Raw genomic sequence first — 19,972 nt, forward strand, 5'->3', positions numbered from 1 at the left:
ACCTGGCCCAGAGGCAGACCCGTCTAGCATGAAAATTGTGGGCTTTGGAGTTAGGGAGCCCTGGCTTCAAATCCCGGCTCCGCTACTCATGTGGTTGAAGAGGCCCATTGTCTGCCTGAGCCCTGTTTTCTCTGTCCCTTCGCTGGGGAACACTTCCTACATCTGAGTGTGTGTCCTGTGCTGACGAAGGAGACACACAGTCAGTCAACCATAGCTCCTGCCACCACGCCAGCTGCCACCAACCACCCACCAAGGGATTAGACTTGACCTATAGACTTAAGAGGTAGAAGTTAGGGGGCGCCTGGGTGGCTCAGTCGGTTAAGCATTCAACTTCGGCTCAGGTCATGATCTCACAGTTCCTGAGTTTGAGCCCTGCATCGGGCTCTGTGATGTCAGTGCAGAGCTGCTTCAGATCCTCTGTCCCCCTCTGTCTCTGCCCCTCCCTGCTCATTCTCTCTCTCTCTCTCTCTCTCTCAAATAAGCAAACTTAAAAAAAAAAAAAAAGACCATATTTAAAAGGAAGAAGTAGAATTAGGACCAGAAGGTGAAACCACAGGAAGGAGCCATATTGGGCTCAATTTTGATAAAGGATCCTGTAGTACAGTGATGGGTGAAGTCAGAGTCACCTGTCGGGAGTTCTTCACCTCAAAGTTCCAGTGTAAACTAGTTCACAGGATAATCTTGTTCCTTATTTAAAAATCTATAATTAAATTCTGTTTATGAGGTGGGAGGGGATAAACATTTTCATTGTGATAAAATATATACAACATAATATTTACTACTTTAACCAGTTTTAACCGGGCAGCTCAGTAGCATTAAGTATATGGACACTGTTGGGAAACAGATCTCCAGAAGTTTTTCATCTTGCAAATCTGAAACTCTGTACCTATGAAACAACAAGTCCCCTTTCCTCCAATCCCTCCAGCCCCTGGTACCACTTTCTACTTCACTTGCCATGAATTTGGCTACTTTATATACTTCCTACAAGTAGATTCGCACAGCAGTTGCCTTGCTGTGACTGACTCATTTTCACTTAACATAATGTCCTCAAGGTTCATCCATACTGTAGCATATGTCAGAATGTGCTTCCTTTTGAAGACTGAGTAATATTCTGTTTGTCCATTCACCCATCAAAGGACATTCAATTTTCTTTCACCTCTTGACAATTGTGAGTAGTGCTATTATGAACATAGGTGTGCTCTCTCTTCAAGACCCTGCTTTCTTTTTTTTTTTATGTTTGTTTTGTTTACTCTTGAAAGAGAGAGAGAGAGCAGGGGAGGGGCAGAGAGTGAGGGAGGCAGAGAATCTGAAGCAGGCTCTATGCTGTCAGCACACAACCCAGCTCAGAGCTTGATCCCACAAACTGGGAGATTGTGACCTGAGCCAAAGTCAGTTGCTGAACCAACTGAGCCACTCAGGCGCCCCAAGACCCTGCTTTTGATTCTTTCGGCTACATACCCAAGTAGAATTGCTGGATCGTATGGTAGTTCTGTTTTTAATTTTTTAAAGAACCTCCACACTGTTCTCCATAGTAGCTGCACCATTTTACAATCCACCAGCAGTGCCCAAGGGTCTCGGTTTCTCCACATTTTCACTGACATTTGTCATTGAATTTTCCCACATCCCTGATAACACTTGTTATGTTTGTTTGTTTTTTTATATAGTAGCCCATGTTAGCCGCTTTTAAGTGTACAATTATAAGAAAGTGGCTATTAGAGGAAAACGTAGGGGAAAATCCTTATGACCTTAGGTTAAGCCACGGCTTTTTTTTTTTTTTTTAACGTTTATTTTATTTTTTATTTTTGGGACAGAGAGAGACAGAGCATGAATGGGGGAGGGGCAGAGAGAGAGGGAGACACAGAATTGGGAACAGGCTCCAGGCTCTGAGCCATCAGCCCAGAGCCCAACGCGGGGCTCAAACTCACAGACCGCAAGATCGTGACCTGGCTGAAGCCGGACGCTTAACCGACTGCGCCACCCAGGCGCCCCAAGCCACGGCTTCTTAAGAATGACACCAAAAACACAGGCAACAAAAGAAAAAACAGATAAAAGGGACTTCATCAAAATTAATACTTCTTCTGCACCAAAAAGCCAATATATTAAAAGAGTGAAAAAAAAATCCACCCACAGAATGGGAGAAAATATTTGGGAGAAAATCGCATAAATGGGAAAATAAATGGGAGAAAATCACATATCTGATAAGGGATTAGTATCCGGAGTACACATGGAACTCCTACAATTCAGCAACATAAATAAATCAAACAGCCCAATTTAAAAATGATTTGGATAGACATTTCTACAGAGCAGATGTCCAGATGGCCAAAAAGCACATGAAAAGATGCTCAACATCACTAGTCATCGGGAAAACACGAAACCACGGTGAGGTACCACTCTACACCCACTAGGATGATGGCTATCAAAAAAGTGGGAAATAGCAAGTGTCAGTGAGGATGTGAAGAAATCAGAATCCTTGTGCCCTGCTGGTGGGAGTGTCAAGTGGGAATGAACTTTGAGACATCCTAGCGTCTTCGTTCTTCAAATGAGGAAGTCAATGCCTAGATGGGTTGGGTGATTTGTGGGAGACCACCCAGCCAGTGAGAGGCACAGCCAGGCACTCAAGCACATCACCCCACTCTAGCCAGTGCATGAGATGCAGCAAATTTACACCCAGCCCGGTCTGGATCGGGGGTCCAGTGAGCTCAGTGGGCCGGGCACTGCCGCACTGGGGAAGCGGTGTTAGGAGACCACAGTGGGCAGCAGCATATATGAGCGCAGTGCACAGGGCAGTTCTGAGTATGGGGCAGCTTTCCCACCAGGCACAATGCACCAAAAGGTGAGAATACCTCAGGGTCCCACCAAACACCCGCTGGCACCTGAGGCTTGACACAGTCTTGTGGAACCCTCTGTTGAGGCTCTCAGTGTCGTTTGCCCCTTGACCTCACCTTGGTCTTTGCCCTCCCTCATTCATTTGGCTGTTGGGTGGCTTGCAATGCCCAGATATGTCCACATGCGAGTCACTGTGCTCCCAGGGCTGGTTTAGTGTCCGCAGTCCATCCACTCATGGGGAAAAAATTGTGGGATGCTCTAGTAACCGCCAATAAGCTTATTGTGAGGACCACATGAAATCATGTATATAAATCACTTCTAGAGCCAATGCTGCTTGTATTAAGTCCATCCAGCACTAACACCTAGCACATGGTAGAGCCATGTCAAGAGACCAAATGACCATGGTTTCAGTTTCCCTGGTTCAACAATCTCCTAGTACACATTTGTGATTATTAACCTACTTCTGTTAAACAATTAACCTAATTGTTTCAGGTGTAAGTGCCTTGAGGCCAGGGTGATGCCACTTCCTGCTGCACAGTGCTGATACTCAGCATCTGGCAACTGGTCAACAGGTCCCCAGTGACCTCAGATTTAAGAAGGACATGTAGGAAAAGAGACAAGGGCCACAAGTAACCATCCCTAACACTTCTGTGCCAGACACCGTGCTAAGCATTGTGTCACGTAATGAGAGAGCTACTACAAATATCCCAAATATCCCATTTTAAAGATAAGAAAATTGAGCCTCGGGTGGTAAGCAACTTGTATAAGGTCCCATGGCTGGCAAGAGACAGATTCAGGACTCCTCCCTTGCTCCGGATCACCGCCCCCCGCCCCCGCCCGCCCGCGATCCATTTGCCCCGTTACAATAACCAGGGAATAATGACAGAGGCCCTAGAAGAATAATGTCAGGAAGGCCAAAGCCTGAGTTTGAGCTTAAGAAAATAATAAGAACAACAGAAAGGGCATCTTATGTTTCAAGTAAGGAAAACCAAAAAGATAAGGGCAGGTGGTGCAGAGGCTACAAAAGACAGAGGGAAACTGGACTCTTGATTTCTCTTCTACATCTGTCTTCTCAGCAAAGAAGAGCTGTGGATAGTGTAACAAAGCCTTTGGTATCATTACTTACAATGCCACCCAACTGCTCGAAACCAATGGTTCTCAACATGGTCCCCAGACCAGCAATATCAGCATCACCTGGGTACCTGTTAGAAATGCAAATTCTCGGGCCCAACCGGGCTTACTGAATCAGAAACTGTAGGACTGGAGCCAAGAAATCTGCATTTTAACAAACCCAGTAGGTGATTCCGATGCATGGCGTAAGTTTGAGAACCTCTACTCTCAACAAAACCGAGACCAATTAACATCCCGGGAGAAATCGTACACTAAGACCACTGAGAAGCTGGCTGTGATCTTCTCCAAATCATACAAAAATTGGAAAAGGACAGTCTGGAACAGCCCATCCTTGCCCCAATTTTCTAAACATGGGTGAAATATGGACTCCACTGGGCTTGTTGTCAACCCTAAGCCAGAATTTTAAAAAGGTCAGCAGTGCAATCAATGGCTCATGAACACCTGAAGAAGTAAACACCGAGAGCAGTTGTGCTCACCGGACAACGCCAGGGCACAATGTCCTGGTCTGCTTTTCCAAGGAGGATGGTAGACAGGTAGATCCAGGATCAAAACTTTGACAAAGTATTTCTTGAGCAGCATGGAGAAAGAACTGCGATCTGATGGATGGTTCAAGGAGTAAAAGGGAGCAAATGTTAACTCTCTTCTCAGAGAAGCCTTGTAAGATAGACGCCATTTTCATCCCCATTTTCCTCACAAGGAAACAGGCTCAGAAATGCTAAATGGATCGCCCCAGGTCACTCAGATGAAGAGCGGCGGGACTAGAACCCATGTGTATAGGCTTCAGCTGTCTCTACTCTTCCACTGCCATCCCTCCTCTCGTGTCCTTGACAGATAGGCTGACCACTGTCTGTTGACCACTGACACCCAAAAGACACTAATTAATTAAAGGTTGATTTCATGGGGATCTCTAAGAACATTCCACCAGCCTCCCATCCTGCCAACTATCCCCATTTTTACCAATGGCTTAGAGGAAGGCATCAGTTGTCTCCTTAGCCAATGCACAGAAGACGTGACTTTTGGGACATTCCTCATATTTGGGGCTCAGAGTTGAATCCACACTTCTTTTGATGGGCTGAAACAATTAGTCAGTCTAAGAGGGAGGAATTTAATATGGATAAATGCAAGATTCTGTACTCAAGTTCTAAACAACTGTATAGTCTAAAAGCTTAGATCTTATACAAAATGTATAACATTTCGAGAGTCTGGGAGATCATCCATGACCTTGGTCAAATCCCACTTGAAGATGTTTTCGGTCCCAGGCCCAGGCATGAGAAGGACCACAGTGGCAGAGAAGTTCGAAAGTTGAAAGCTTTAGACACAGAAGTCTCCAAAGAGCATGAGAACACTCTTTCTCCGATTAATAAGTATTTATTGGCTCCCAGAAGGCTCCAGGCCTGTCCTGGGGGAACACAAAAGTCAATGAAGCAAGGATTTTGCCCTTGAGGGGCTCAAGGATTTGGCCTGTGAGGCTCCAGGTGTAGAACTAGGGTTGAGAAGGGATATACAGGGAGTCAGGTTTCATCTGGACACGGGGAAGAACATTCCAACAAATAAAGGTCATCTGAAATGAGCTTGGTTGCCTCTTGTTCAGGCAGCAGTGAATGCCTCTTGGTGGGCCATGACTTGGGAAACCTGCATCAGGCAGAGTTAGTGTATTAGTTTGTGAGGACTGCTATAACAAAGGACCACAGGCCGAGTGACCTAAGTTGACAACAGGAAATTATCGTCTCACAGATATGGAAACTGGAGGTCCTTCCAAGAGCTCTGAGGGAAGAATCTGTCCCAGGCCTCTCTCTTGTGGAGGACCAGCTCCATTGTTCTCCCTGTGTGCCTGTGTATCTCCAAATCCCCCCTGCGTATTATGACATCCGTTGCATTGGAATAAGGGCCACCCTAATTACCTCATTTTAACTTCATTACCTCTGTAAAGACCCTTATCTCCAGATGACGTCACATTCTGAGGTTGACTTCCACAGACGAATTTTGAGGGAACATATTTCAGCCCACAACAGTTGGGCTAGACGGTCACTTTTTCCACTCAGTCTTTGATTCATTGCACCTGTGCCAGAAGAGTCTCTAACCACTGGCTACTCTGCAGATGCTTGCCCATCTGAGGTAGTCCTTGGGCAGGGGCTTTGCAGGGAGGGGGCAGCCTGGTGCTAAGAAAGCCTGCCCTTGACTCTTCATACTGGCCCTGCCCCTGACTGAACAGCTCTTCCAGAGGGCTTCTGGCTCTGCCACACTGCAGGGTGGCACAGTGCCCCGGCTGGCTGCTGACAAGGGAGATGAGCAACCCAGCGGAAGGACACCCAGGCAGCTGAACGTGGCTGCAGGATGGGGAACACTCTGGTCCGCAGCTGGTAGTGAATGGCTCAGATTCAATGACAACAATTCGGAAGGCTGTGACCCACTGAGAGGGTGGCCCTCGGGCAGGAAAGCAGCCTGCTGCCTGGCCCGTTTAGCTGCCCAACCGTGGGCCTGGTGCAGAGGAAGCCTGTGAATTGATGCTTAATTGGGCACCAAAAGTGCTGAACGTAGGCCGTAGGATGGCAGTGATCCAGCGGGCATCCCAGCCAGGGCTGGAGCAGATCTTCAGAGCGGGCACTGCTGCCTGGCAGCCTGGAGAAGCCTGAGGTTGGATGGGTGAGAGAGCAAGCCTGGTGCAGAGAATAAGAGGCAAGACCAGCGCAGTTGGGAGGTGGCCCCTCCCACACATGCCCGTCTCAGTCCCAAGAACGTGTCCCTACGGCCAGTCCAGGAGCCGGGTTCCAGTCTCCTCCAGGGACGTGGAGTGTATATTCCATGACGGCGTTACATGGAGGAAAGGAGAGAGGTCTGCGGTATTAAGTCATTTTTCATAGACTGTCTCTCTATTTTTTAAATAGCAAATGCACATAGTAAAAAGAAAAATCCAAACAGTCTAAAAGGATTTAAAGTGAAAAGCAAGCAAGCCTTCCTCCACAGAGGCAGCCTGTTAAACTGGTTTTCTCTGTATACTCCTCCAGAAATAGCCACTTTTAAACATAAGGGAGCGTGTTTTAAGCACCGTACCTTGATATAGTCTGGAAATCATTCCACATCAGTACACAGCACCTAGCTCTCCTTTACAGTGTCTGGGCAATAATTTCTGTGAGCAGAAGCCATTGGTGGTCATCGTGGGTTTTTCCAATCTTGTCCCAGTAGAATCACTGCTACAGTGATCATCTTATACTGACACCTGCACACATACATGCATGTATAGGCCTGCTCGTTAGATGTGCCATCGCTAAAAAGAGATGAATGTGGGTATTGTTAGTTTGTATAGAGGTTACCAAATTGCCCTCACTAGAGGTAGGTACCAATTTACACTCCCACCTATGATTATTGAAAATTCCTGTTTTTCCATAACCTTGCCAACGTGGTATATTATCAACATTTGTTATGTTTCCAATCCAGCGGAAAATGGCATCTGACTGTTGTGTGAAACTGGATTCCTTTAGTTATGAATGAGGTTAATTATTATTTTTTTTTTCCTGTCTGGAGTGGTGTCAGTTTAACCTCCAGGATCCAGCCACAAGTTTTCAGCCCCCAAGAGGTGGTCTTTCTGTCCCTGCTGGGCCAAAGGGTGATCCCTGTGCATGAGCGACAGTCTCTTGACTCCCCAAGGGGCCCTCCCTGTAGCAGGAGGAAGCCCTGAAGGGATCAGCATCGTGATTTTTCCTCATGTTTTTTGGCACCATACCGTTAGCGTGCCTCTCTCATGTGCAGACCTGGTGGCTGCCTAGAAGGGTCTATGGTAAGGCCAGCCTGCTTCACTTCTCTGACCAGTGCCCCCACAGGGAATCACTGGCCTCTGCTTGCTCGTTTCCACTCATTGCTTCATTGAATAAAGATTTGTGATTCACCCACTTTGTGCATGAGCTATGCTAGGATCTGGGGTCACAAAGAAGCAGGAAGTCAGTCCACTTGCTCACAGAATTTTTAATTGTAGGGGAGGAGAAAGACAGGTAAATGAATAATTATAGCATAGGGTGATAAGTGCTCTGCTAGGGGAAGAACAGCACACAGGCACAGACCCATCTGGGGAGGTCCGGGAAGTGACATCGAAGCTGAGGCCATACGAAGGAATTGCCAGCCAGGAGAACTGGGAGGTGGTGATGTCCTTCTAGAAACCAAGAAGTACCTCGTAGCCATGTGGCTGTGTATGCCAGGTGGTAGGAAGGATTTCAGGCCCAGCTCACGAGGGCTTCACAAGCCTGGCTGAGGCCACTGGACATTCTCCCGGGGACTCCGAGAGTCACTGGAGAGTTTTTGGTGGCATGGTCATACTTGAGGTTAACCTTGCTGACTCGACTGAAGAGCATTGGCTTGGGTAAGCACGGAGGCCTGAGGACCAGGAATGGGCCTCAACCATCCACGGGACTTAGCTCTGCACTGCCCCCCCTTCCAGATTTTGAGACAAAATCCCCAGCTCTCCATCGTCACAAAGCTGGGCAGCCTCATCCTGAGATGTTCCCCAGGATACCAGAGCCCTACGAGAGGGCTGTGGTCAGAAAAAACAGCTGTGGGCCCTCAGATCAGGGCCCAGGCTGTTGATGTGCATAATGGGAGACCAGGAGTCTGAGGGTCTTGTCCCCTATTTTGCTGCTGACCTTGCACAAAGTGACACCAAGTGTCCCATGGTAACTACCTGTAAGGCATTCCTGCTCCTTAAGGACAACATGAGCTATGTCCCACAAAGTGCTTTTAGTGTCTTAGAGAAAGCCCTTTTGGTGTCTTTTTCCAACAGTGACAACCATTGCGTTTGCCACATCCTGAGCCCAGGGAGCCAGGAAGAAGGACAAATGTGCTTTGGAGATGATTTTGGCAATCCTCATCTATTGCTGTCCATGCTCATAAAATACGGCGCTTAATCGTCTTGGCAATTGGGGTAACCAATTTGAAAAATAATTACTGCCTTCTTTGAGATTACTTTGCCTTCTAATTAAAATCTCAAGACTGGGATATTAAAGGTGCATTGTCAATACAACATCCCGGATGCACCCAGCTAACCTCATTTGGGAAGGCAAAATTAATTAGTTTGTGTTTTAACACCCAGCTGTTATCCTAAGGAAGGAAATAGTGTACAAGTCGGCCACACACACAGTCTCTAAATTGGCCAGAGCGGCTGAGGAGATAGAAAGGAAATCAAGGGTGATTTGTTCCCACATGACTCAGCCAGCTTCTATTACAAGCTGCTCATTAAACGGCACCCCCGTGTCCCTGTCAGACATCGCTCAGGAGTGTTCTTGTTTACCCATGGCTGCAGGATGGGAATTAAGTGGGTCCCTCCGTGCCCCTGAGCTCTCGATTCAATCTGGAGCCTCCTTTGCTGTTAACACCTTCCCCAGTGATTGACTCTCGGTGGAAAGGCTGGCAGCAGATCTGAGAGGGCAGGCATCTCCGGCCCCAGCCCCGCCAGCCACAGGTACAAGGCCGTGTGTGCTGCTGGGCTTCCCCCTTTCTGCTTTTTGACTTCTTTGTATTTTCCAGTTCCATTTGAGTCAAACGTTTGCTGAGCACAATGGAAGCCAGGATAATCGTGGTTCTAGGCTGTGCTACAGTAACAACCCCCAGACCCTTCATGGTTTAGCACAACTGAAGCTCATTGCTCATTCGTGCAAGGTGTGGTGCAGGTCGGCTCCCAGCCTCTTCCAGCCAGTGATTCAGGGATCTAGGATTCTTCCTTCTTAGGCTGACACCGTCTTTATGAGAGGCTTTGAGGTTCTCCAAGGCAGAAGAGAAGAAGGGAGGGCCAGCTCTTAAGAAACATTGGCCCTGGGGCGCCTGGGTGGCTTAGTCGGTTGAGTGTCTGACATCAGCTCAGGTCATGATCTCGCAGTTTGTGAGTTCGAGTTCCACTTCAGACTCTGTGCTGACAGCTCAGAGCCTGGAGCCTGCTTCAGATTCTGTGTCTCCCTCTCTGTCTGTCCCTCCACTGCTCGCACTCTGTTTCTCTCTCTCAAATATAAATAAATATTTTTTTAAAAATTAAAAAAAAAAAGAAACATTGGCCCCCAAGGGACACATTTCTTGTCACAGCCTATTGGCAAAAGCTGGTCACATGACTCCTGTCCAATTGCAAGGGATACTGGGAGATGTAGGAGGGCACATGGAGTGTTTGTTGAGTGCTGCTGTCCTCACCACAGTGCCCTGGCTGCCCCGTGCAATGAGCCAGGTGCCTCTGAAGCTCCTACCAGGAGTATAAGGCACGGCCCCTGCTCTCGAGGAAATTCTAGCACTGTTTAGGGGGGGAGACCAACCCATACACTAGCGAATTATCAGGCCAGATTGATAAGCACCACAGGAGAAGCAGGAGCAACGTTCATAATAGGTGGAAGCGATTGCCTCAGTAGGAACTGGGAAGGAATGGAACAAAAAGAACATTTCCAGGAAGATGTGATTCATGTGGTTAGTTTGGGGGAGGGGGGCGGCGAGGGGAGGGGAAAGACAGTGTTCACCAAGGAGACGTGGGGATGAAAGTCACATCTGCAAGGGAGGGCAGAGCATGTGTCTGTGTACCTCAGACCTCCTCCTGATCAAACTCTTCCCTCCCCGTCTCTGAGCACAGCACTGATGTCCTGAAAAGAAATTCATATCCAAAAGCCTTCTCAGGCGAAAGGTCTTACAATCAGAAAATAAACAAACCACAAATCCCTTAATCTGGCATGTGGCCGGTGTTAGGGCTTCAATTTGCTCAGGGAGCAAATGGAGCTATGCTCTCGTGCAGGGACACTGTGATGGCTCACACGCCCCTGGGTAGGGTCAACAGCCTCTGTGGCCAGCTCGGTCCTGGCCTCGACCCTCTCAGAATCACCCTAGGGTGGAAGAGGCCCAAAAACCAGGAGTGGGGAGGCAGCGTTTTATCTAAGCTCTATCTAACCTTTTCTCAGGCACATCTAGGACTGCTGCGTTTTCCCCTGGAACCTGAAGGAAGAGGTCAAGTTCAATCTAGGAGACCCATCGATTACCCACAGATACAGTCTGTTGACTCACCCAATAGGGCCTCATATGATGTTTTTAATTTATTTTATTTTTTTGAGAGAGAGAGAAAGAGTGGATGTGAGCAGGGGAGGGGCAGAGAGAGGAGACGCAGAACCTGAACCAGGTTCCAGGCTCTGAGCAATCAGTGCTTAGACAGACACGAGGCTCGAACCCACGGACTGTGAGATCATGACCTGAACCGAAATTGAATGCTTAACTGAACCACCCAGGAGCCCCTGTTTGTTTGGTTTTTTTAATTAGTTGCCAACATTTAAAAGCTTCGAGAAATTGCATAAAAATCCAGATCTCTGATACTCTTGGGAAAAAAAATCAGAAAATTCGGCACCACCATACTGGACAATGGTAAAACTGAGTGCCCTGTTAGATGCCACAGTCCCATCACTGGCGAGCCTGAGGGTGGGCACTGGTTTTCTCTACACACATCCCAGCTCCCAGCTCACTCTGTCACATCCCCTGCCAGGCTGCCGGGCTAGATGAGTTCTCTGGGCTCAATCGTCTTTAAAACTCTACGACTATTCCTTTCAGACTCACTCGTTGCCCATCTTTTCTCTAAATATACCTTCCTCGTAGCAGAACCACCTACCAGTGAGAGCAGGGCTTTGTAGCCTTGGCTGCACATTTGAACTACTGGAGAAGGTTTTAAAACTCCCAGTGTCCAGTCTGCACCTAGAGGTTGCATTCAGGTTCAGTGCTCTTAAAGCTCCAGGCCATTCAGTGGACAGCCGAGGTCAAAACCATCGAGTTAGAACCGAAAATGCAACAGGCTAGCCCAGGAGTGGGAGAGCTCCCTGTTACCAGAGGTAGTTAAGCCAAGGTGAATGAGCACTTTGTTAAAGATGTGTGGGGCGATCCAAACATCAGCTGCTACTCTGCTGGGATTCTTCTCCTCCTTGTACTCTCCCTGCTTTTGCCCCCGCTCCCCCGGGGCCCTTCCAAGCTCAGCTCAGCCCCGTTGAACATACAAGGAAGGACACCTTCTCTGGTGAGCCTCGACCTCAGCACCAAGCGCCCGCCCTGAGCCGGCTCCGTGACCTCCATGTATCAGCGGGGAGTAAGCTTCTCAGCCGTGCAGGGAAGAAATGATGAAGGTCTGCGCGATGTCCACACAGGTTTTCCCCCTATTTTTTCCCAGTTGTATTTGTGGTTAGTGGAGCCATTTTCTTGCTCTCTGCCTGTGTCCCCTTCTTCTGATTCTGGGTTGAAAAATTCAGCCACAGGGAAGTTGCTTGGCCCAGACGGGATGAAACAAGAGACCCAAGCACAGTGGTCTTCAAGTGACAGGCTCATGAGAAAACAGCAGTTGCCTGTACCCGCCTCCCCCCGGAGCACATGGTGCTCCAGAGAATCATGTTTGCTCTGATTCTGGCCACCTGGGACCACAGCCTCCACCAGCAAACTCTAAGGGGAGATTCAAATCACCCACCCTGACAGGATGGACCAAGGGAGGTGGGGGGTGTCCTGGAAATAGGTTTCATTATAGCAAATATTCCTGATATACTGAAATTATATGGGTTATTAGGAATCTGTAAGCTTGTCTGAGCCAACGGCTAATACCTCCTCCCCCCCACACACACAAAAAAAAGGATTTTAAGGTTAACTTTCTGGAATGTCTTGGGGTTTCCCTTTGGGGGCTGCAGAAAGAACCACTTGCAAAAGACAGGCCATACCTGAGCTTCAAGAAAATCTTCCCCCTGCTCACCCAGCTTTTAGCTAAAAACCACTGTGACCAATGAAGCAGTTTCAACTTCCAGCAACATGTAAACGTCCTGCCTGGCATACTTTTACTTCTGGCGTGAATTCAGTTGGTGTGTGTGACTATACAGTCACACGTATCACTGTGCTCAGGTGTCATCAGGAGCCACACTGTGGCTGGGGAGTGCATGTGTCTCACAATGGCAGGTGGAGCACATGGGGTGAGGCCCCAAGAGTGTGAGGTCAGAAAAATACAGTCAGCGTCTGGCGTGGACACATGGTCGTGCGGAGTCGGTGATGAGGAATTCTGTCTTTCCACCGAAGCATATGTACTGCATGTAAAGGGATTCAGCCTAGGGTAAAGAGAAACTTTTACAAGAAAGAAAGAGGTTATACCACACACCCCAGTGAGTTTGAAAACCAAGCAGAAGAACCACAGTGGAGGGGCGCCTGGGTGGCTCAGTCGGTTAAGTGTCCGACTTCGGCTCAGATCACGATCTCGGGTCTGTGAGTTTGAGCCCTGCATAGGGCTCTGTGCTGACAGCTCAGGGCCTGGAGCCTGCTTCGGTTTCTGTGTGTCTCTCTATGCTCCTCCCCTGCTCATACTCTGTCTCTCTCTCAAAAATAAGATTAAAAAAAAAGTTTTTAATTGTCCCCTTCCTAGAACCCTTTTGTACTATTGGTGGGAATGCAAACTGGTGCATCCACTCTGGAAAACAATGTGGAGGTTCCTCAAAAAATTAAAAACAAAACTGTCCTATTACCCAGCAATTGCCTACTAGGAATTTATCCAAAGGATACAAAAATGCTGATTCTAAGGGGCACATGCACCCCAATGTTTATAGCAGTGTTTTCAACAATAGCCAAATTATGGAACTATCCAAATGTCCATTGACTGATGGATGGATAAAGATGTGGTGTATATATACAATGGAATACTACTCAGTGATGAAAAAGAATGAAATCTTGCCATTTGCAACAATGTGGATGGAACTGGAGGGTATTATGCTAAACGAAATACGTCAGTCAAAAAAAGACAGGTATCACATGATTTTCATCATATGTGGAATTTGAGAAACTTAACAGGTGATCATATGGGAAGGGAAGGAAAAATAAGGTAAAAACAGAGAGGGAGGCAAACCACAAGAGATTCTTAAATACAGAGAACAAACTGAGGGTTGATGGGGGTGGGGAAAATAGGTGATGAGCATTGAGGAGGACACTTGTTGGGATGAGCACTGGGTGTCATATGTAAGAGATGAATCGCTGGGATCTACTCCTGAAGCTAAGACTACACTGAATGTTAACTAACTTGAGAAGGAAGGAAGGAAGGAAGGAAGGAAGGAAGGAAGGAAGGAAGGAAGGAAGGAAGGAAGGGAAGGAAGGAAAGGGAGGGAGGGAGGGAGGGAGGGAGGGAGGGAGGGAGGGAGGGAGGAAGGAAGGAAGGAAGGAAGGAAGGAAGGAAGGAAGGAAGAAAGAAAGAAAGAAAGAAAGAAAGAAAGAAAGAAAGAAAGAAGGAAGGAAATCTAACATTTCAAACGTTAAAAAAATAAAGAAAGAAATTGTTCCCTTCCTGGAAAAGTGATTCACAAGCTCACATTTCTTTTTTGTTTCTCTTCTCACTTTTTCTTTTTTTTTTTCAGATACTGGCTGACCAACAAAGTCCACATCAAAAGACCCACCACCGGTCTCTTGATGTACACCCTGGCCACACGTTTCTGCAACCAGATCTACCTCTATGGCTTCTGGCCCTTTCCACTAGATCAGAACCAGAACCCCGTCAAGTACCACTATTACGACAGCCTCAAGTATGGCTACACCTCCCAGGCCAGCCCCCACACCATGCCTTTGGAGTTCAAGGCCCTCAAGAGCCTGCATGAGCAGGGGGCTTTGAAACTGACTGTTGGCCAGTGTGACGGGGCCACGTAAGCTGGGCACCTCGTGGGACTCAGTGGCTCACATTTCCTGCCAGCTACACCACAGGCAGATGGGAGTCGGGGTGGTACAAATTATACAACAAGCAGGCTAGTGGTTTTCTTTGTTCAAGTGTAAAACAGTGACCAGAATATATATATCTATACCTGCATATATATATTGACCTGAGTATTTATAACTGTGTGGTGTTCATCTAGCATTAGGCAGATAAGCCACAGGAAGAAGGTGTGGAGAACCCACCCAAACCAGATGGAGACTCAGTCCATCTTTAAGGGCAGAAGGACTTGACATGAAAAAGAAGCCAGTCCCATGACTTTGGATGACAAACTGCTTCCTGGATTGGAGAGATCTTTGGGCTCATGGATGGATGGAGAGCCACCTGTTGGCAGCTGCCCCAAGCCTCTGAGATATGTGGATCCTGGGTGAGCCAAGAGCCAGAAGGGACATCTTGACCCAAGTCTAAAATGGTGCTGTTCACAGAGGAGAAGGAGATTGAGGGGTCCAGCCTGGCAGAGGAGTATAGGGACACTGGGAAGCAGAAGCCGCTTCAGAGCCGTGGGCCTTGTTCCACAAACTTGGAGTTTAACTCTCCCAGGGATGATCCCCGGTGGACCCACCTGTCCCAGCCAGGCTTCCACAGCTGTGGAGGGAAGGCTAGAGAAGAAACTATGGTCAGTGCATATTCTGGCTTTGCAAGAACCACCAAGGACCTGGACAGAGCAGGCAGATGACACTAAAGAGCCTTGCGTTTTTCAAAATTTGAGACCTCCTGCTCAGGGGAGCACTCCGCCCCACAGTAAGGCAGAAGCGTGTCCAGAATGTGGTAGTTTGGTGGGTGTTCCTTAAGGCAAGTAGAGTCCACCAAGGAGCAAGGGGCCCTGGGATTCCACCCTCTGGGTTAGCCCCCTTCCTGCTCTGTTAGAATGTCACTGGAGGGACCGGACTGTCCCCTTCTGCCACCGGGGAAGCCATGGCAAAAGCTTGAAAGGGCACCATCAAGATAAATGTCACCCTTTTTAAAATATACATGATTGCCTTTCTGGGTGCCTCACAGAGCCCCAGAGCGTGAGACCTGAAAAAATGTTAAGCACCCAGCTTCATTTCTCTGTAACTGCTCTGTTTGCTTTCTGCATCATGCACTCGGGGGGGCCTGTGCAGCCAGACTGCCTGTGTCAATGTCACTTCCTTATCATCTTCCTATCCTGATGGTCACATTAGCCGGCGCTGAGCTCCAACACTGAGGCTTTCAAGTCTGCAGGGAGTGGTTCCAATTCCACCTCGACCCCCACCGGCCCACCCTCCCCCACGGAGGCAATGATTTTAGAATTTCACGAAGATCCTTCTTGCCCCCTATTAAGATTAATAGTTAAGACTTTTTTTTTTTTTTAACCCAAAGCCAAATGCAGTATCCAAATACTGGACACAATCTCCCTGGGGAAATCTGGGCTCCATGCCAATCACTTAGGGGCTAGAATCAGAGGTCACATATAGACAAGCATCAGCCGGCCTGATTAGTTACATGTATTCCCTCACCTGATAAATAACAGTGTTTTCAAACATATTTGAAAGATAAGTAAAAAACCATTATCTTGAAGGTGAAGGGAGTTAAGAAAAGCAACCCAGATCTGCTCCCAAGCGCATGAGACCGGACATAATTAACCAGCGGCAATTCAGAACAGGACGTTGGCTCTAAATTCATGACTGAGGGGAAGAAGAGGCTGTGGGAGGGTACGCAGAACCATCAACCCCTACACGTGGATACCCCAGCTCCAAACCGCGACTACGATTGCCACCCTGCATCTCTGTGTTTCTTCCCTTGTTGTTCTTGCCGTTGATGCTTGAAGTCTGAGATTTGGGATTTGCATTATAAAATGAATATTTTAAAAAGCAACAGCCCTAACAGCCTCTGTGGGAACTGAGTGGTTGGACTCCCTCACAAGAAATGGAAGTAATTAGTATCATATTTTACACTTCTCCAGAGCCTTTCATCTTGAGGATCTCAAAGGCCCTGGAAGACATTTAATGTCTGAAGCTGGCAATGCCCTGGGGAACAGGTAGAATTGCCTGGGTCTCGGTGGATTAACTAAGGCTTTGGACTCCAGAACGTTCCAGTGGTGAGTCCTAGGGAAGCTGGGATGCCAGGTCCTGGGGTTGGCCCCGCACTCTGTGTACTGGCCAGAGCTCCGTGGAAGAGACGATTTTCCTTCTGTCCCATATTGAGCATTGTCCCCCATTGTCCCATATTGTCCCATTGTCATGGCTCCTTTAAACTGACAGTGGCGGCTGTTGAAGTAGAAGGAGCCCTGAGAACCTGTCCTCAGCTTCTCCCCAGAGAAGGGCTGGGGAGCCAGGACCATCCACACCCTTCTGTTCCCCAGCTCACAGGTCCTGCGCCACCAGAATGCTCTGGCCACTGATGGCAGAAGCTCCAGGGGCCTGGGCTCCCCCACTGGCTCCTGCTCCTCCATCTGGGCGCACAGTCAGGAGGCAGCCTGCCCCCTCTGCCCACTCAGAGAAGTTCAGTTTGACTGAGGCGACACCGTAGCCTCTGGCACAGGCCAGCTAGCCTGGGTGGCCCCGAGTCCCAGCCTGCATCCTGTCCCTACCACCTGGTCCACCACCTTGTGACGACAGTGGGCATGGCCATCCTCGGAGCAGGAGACCCTTCCAGTCACCTCCTGTTGACCGTTAGTCCCCAGTACTCTGCCATCACCCACCCTGGAGCCCCCGAGACCCCCATGCCCCTCAAGTCCCCAGATGACCACCGCCCTCCAGCAGCCACCTCCTTGGCTGATGGAGCCATCTAAAACACCATCTCTCCTCCAGATCTCCTGCTCTCTTTCCTCCCTGCTCCCCTCCTTCCTCTGGGAGGAAGTGACATCTGTCCTCTGACCAGTGACATTTTCCCCAGCCACTCCTCTGCCACCTCTGTCCTCACTTCCAATAGCACACACCACCCATCCCGGCTTCTGCGGCCTCTTCCCTCCCTTCCCATCACTACCAGCCTTGGGAAGCGGTCTCTGGTGCTTGTGCTGAGGTCCCCCCAACCTGGCCTCCATGCTCCAGGGACCTGCAACTCAGCACCCTCCACGTGGCCACACCAAAAGACCCCTTGTCATCCCCAAGCTCCCCACATGGCTTGGTTCCACAGTGACCCTTCCTGGAGACCCCTGTCCCCTTGGTGCCCAGGATGCCATGCTCTCCTCCCTTCCCAATGCCTCATCATGTATTTATGTATTTATTTATTTATGTATTTATGATTTATTTATTGCCACCCTTACCTGGATCCAAAAAGGACCCGAGGAGGGTCAGACCATCATTTCCTTCTCTCCACCTTGCCCCACCACATGGACACTCTGTACATGGGCGCCTTCCGTGGCATCCCCACACTACCCCTTGGTGGCGCCATAGACCTCATGCACCCAAAGGCAAGTTTATCACGTCTGCCCCCCCTTCTGCCACAATCCTCTCTCTTCACGAGAAAAGCCCCACGACCTTCTCAACCACCCAAGTCTGAGACCCAAAAGTCATCTTCGACTCTTCTCCAGGGGTCCCCTTGTCACCCCTCCCCACCAGCTCTGTCCGTGCCTCCCCGTGGCTCACACAATTGCAGCAGCATGCTCCCTTGCCCTCACTCTGGGCACGTTGGCACACCCCCGGCGTCCTGCACCTGCATGGCAATTTTTATCTCCAGCCATTCACAAAACTTTAAACATTCCCCTGACCCACAAAATAAAGTACAAGTCTTCACCCTGACACTATAGACCACCCAGTAACACCCCATTCCTTCTTTACACCTTGCACTGGTCCATCTAGAATTGTTGCTACTTCTGGAAGGGGTGCCCGGGTTTCCTGTCTCTGTGCCTTTGGTCTTGCTGTTCTTCTTCTGTTCCCTTCAAGGCCCATTCAGAAACTACATCTTCCATGAAGCCCTCCCTGATCTACCAACCACTGGGATCTCTCCCTCCGCTGGACCACCATAGCACTTTATTTGTACCTTTCTCATGGCACTTACCATACTCTGCCTTGTATTATAGTTATTGTGCACTTGTCCTATGACCGTTCTTAGATTGTAAGCTCGCCAAGGGCAGGGACTGTGTTTTACTCATCTGTGTCCATCACAGCACCAGGAGAGGTGCATAGCACACAGCAGTTGCTCAATAAATGTTTGTTGGATTAAATCCTGAATGCCTGTGGAGGGCTGTATACTTAATGAAGTCATTTTGCATCTGTAATGTCATAAGAACCTCCAAAAAAAATCATATGAACTGGGCAGATGCAGAAATCATTATTCCTATTGGATGGGTCATAAAACTGAGGCAAAAAACTGCATGAAGCCCCATAGCTCACTGGCAGAATTTGCACTCAGGTCTTACCCCCTTATGGAATCTTCTGTTAATCCTTGTGGCTGGGTCACTGCAAACAGGAAACTGACCTAAAGCACAGTCCCGGCTGCCAGAGGTCTGGGCATTGCCTTCACAGAGTCAGACATGAACATGAACCTCAACATGAACCCTAGATTTTGCACCCACAAAGGCAAAGCCTCCCTCCTTTTGGGGGGAGGACAAAAGCCATTCAGGTTTTACCAGGTCCCTGCGGGACCTCATAAATCATTCCCGCTGTTGTTGTCACAGGGTACGAAGCCATCCGTCCAGATGGCAAAGAGACCAACAGCTCCAAGGGGCCGCCGTTTGATAAATCTCTTCATGCCTAATTAAAGCCCCCCTTCCAGAATGAACGGAACAGGGACATTTGTTGATGCCAGTCAGATGGGACTCCAGACGTGTGTGCTGCCTCATGAATGCCCTTAATAGCATCCCCAATGACACTGACAGCCTGCCCTAGCCTGCCTGTCTCTCACCAGCACTGCTGGATGGAATCATCTCTTCCCGTCTCCATCCGCCTCCTTCTGCTTCCCCTAAGCAGGGCTCTTCCCTCTGGCATCCACCAAGAGCAGGGTGAGCCTGGGGAGCCGGGTTGCAGCTCTTCTCGGGTATCTGAGCCCTGACTGGGGCAATGTGGGGGGATGGCACAAAGGGAGGAGGGTGGGGAGCACCCTATGCCATTTCTCTGGGAAGCAAAATCCCAAGGGATTCTGCTCCAGCGGCCGGTTATCCACAGCAACAGGCAGGCAGCAGCAGGAGGTCTATCCAGAAGCAATTACCGCCCTTGGGCTTCATGGTAAGGGCAGGAGTTTCACCATTAGTGGTCCTGGTGGTGGGGCCGTATTCTACATACTACGCATTGAGCCATCTATCCCCAAATCATCCAGTTTCCAGAATCACCCCCGTTGTGTATATCCAGAACCCAACAGAATCACCCAATGAGGACACTAAGGGTCCCCTGTGGCTGTTCTTAGTTTTCC

General features: G+C 48.9%; 1 protein-coding gene across 1 annotated transcript in view; it reads left to right on the forward strand.

The window, feature by feature from the left end:
* The window catches only part of ST8SIA2 (ST8 alpha-N-acetyl-neuraminide alpha-2,8-sialyltransferase 2), a 67,922-nt gene extending 49,127 nt beyond the window's left edge, over positions 1–18,795 (forward strand). The window contains exon 6 of the mRNA XM_043554760.1: positions 14,316–18,795. Within this exon, the coding sequence (XP_043410695.1) occupies positions 14,316–14,601 (286 nt within the window). The 3' untranslated portion in view covers positions 14,602–18,795. The remainder of the gene's footprint in view (positions 1–14,315) is intronic.
* The last annotated feature ends 1,177 nt before the right edge of the window (positions 18,796–19,972 follow it).

Source organism: Prionailurus bengalensis, chromosome B3 (genome assembly GCF_016509475.1).
Source record: "Prionailurus bengalensis isolate Pbe53 chromosome B3, Fcat_Pben_1.1_paternal_pri, whole genome shotgun sequence".
Classification (NCBI taxonomy): domain Eukaryota; kingdom Metazoa; phylum Chordata; class Mammalia; order Carnivora; family Felidae; genus Prionailurus; species Prionailurus bengalensis.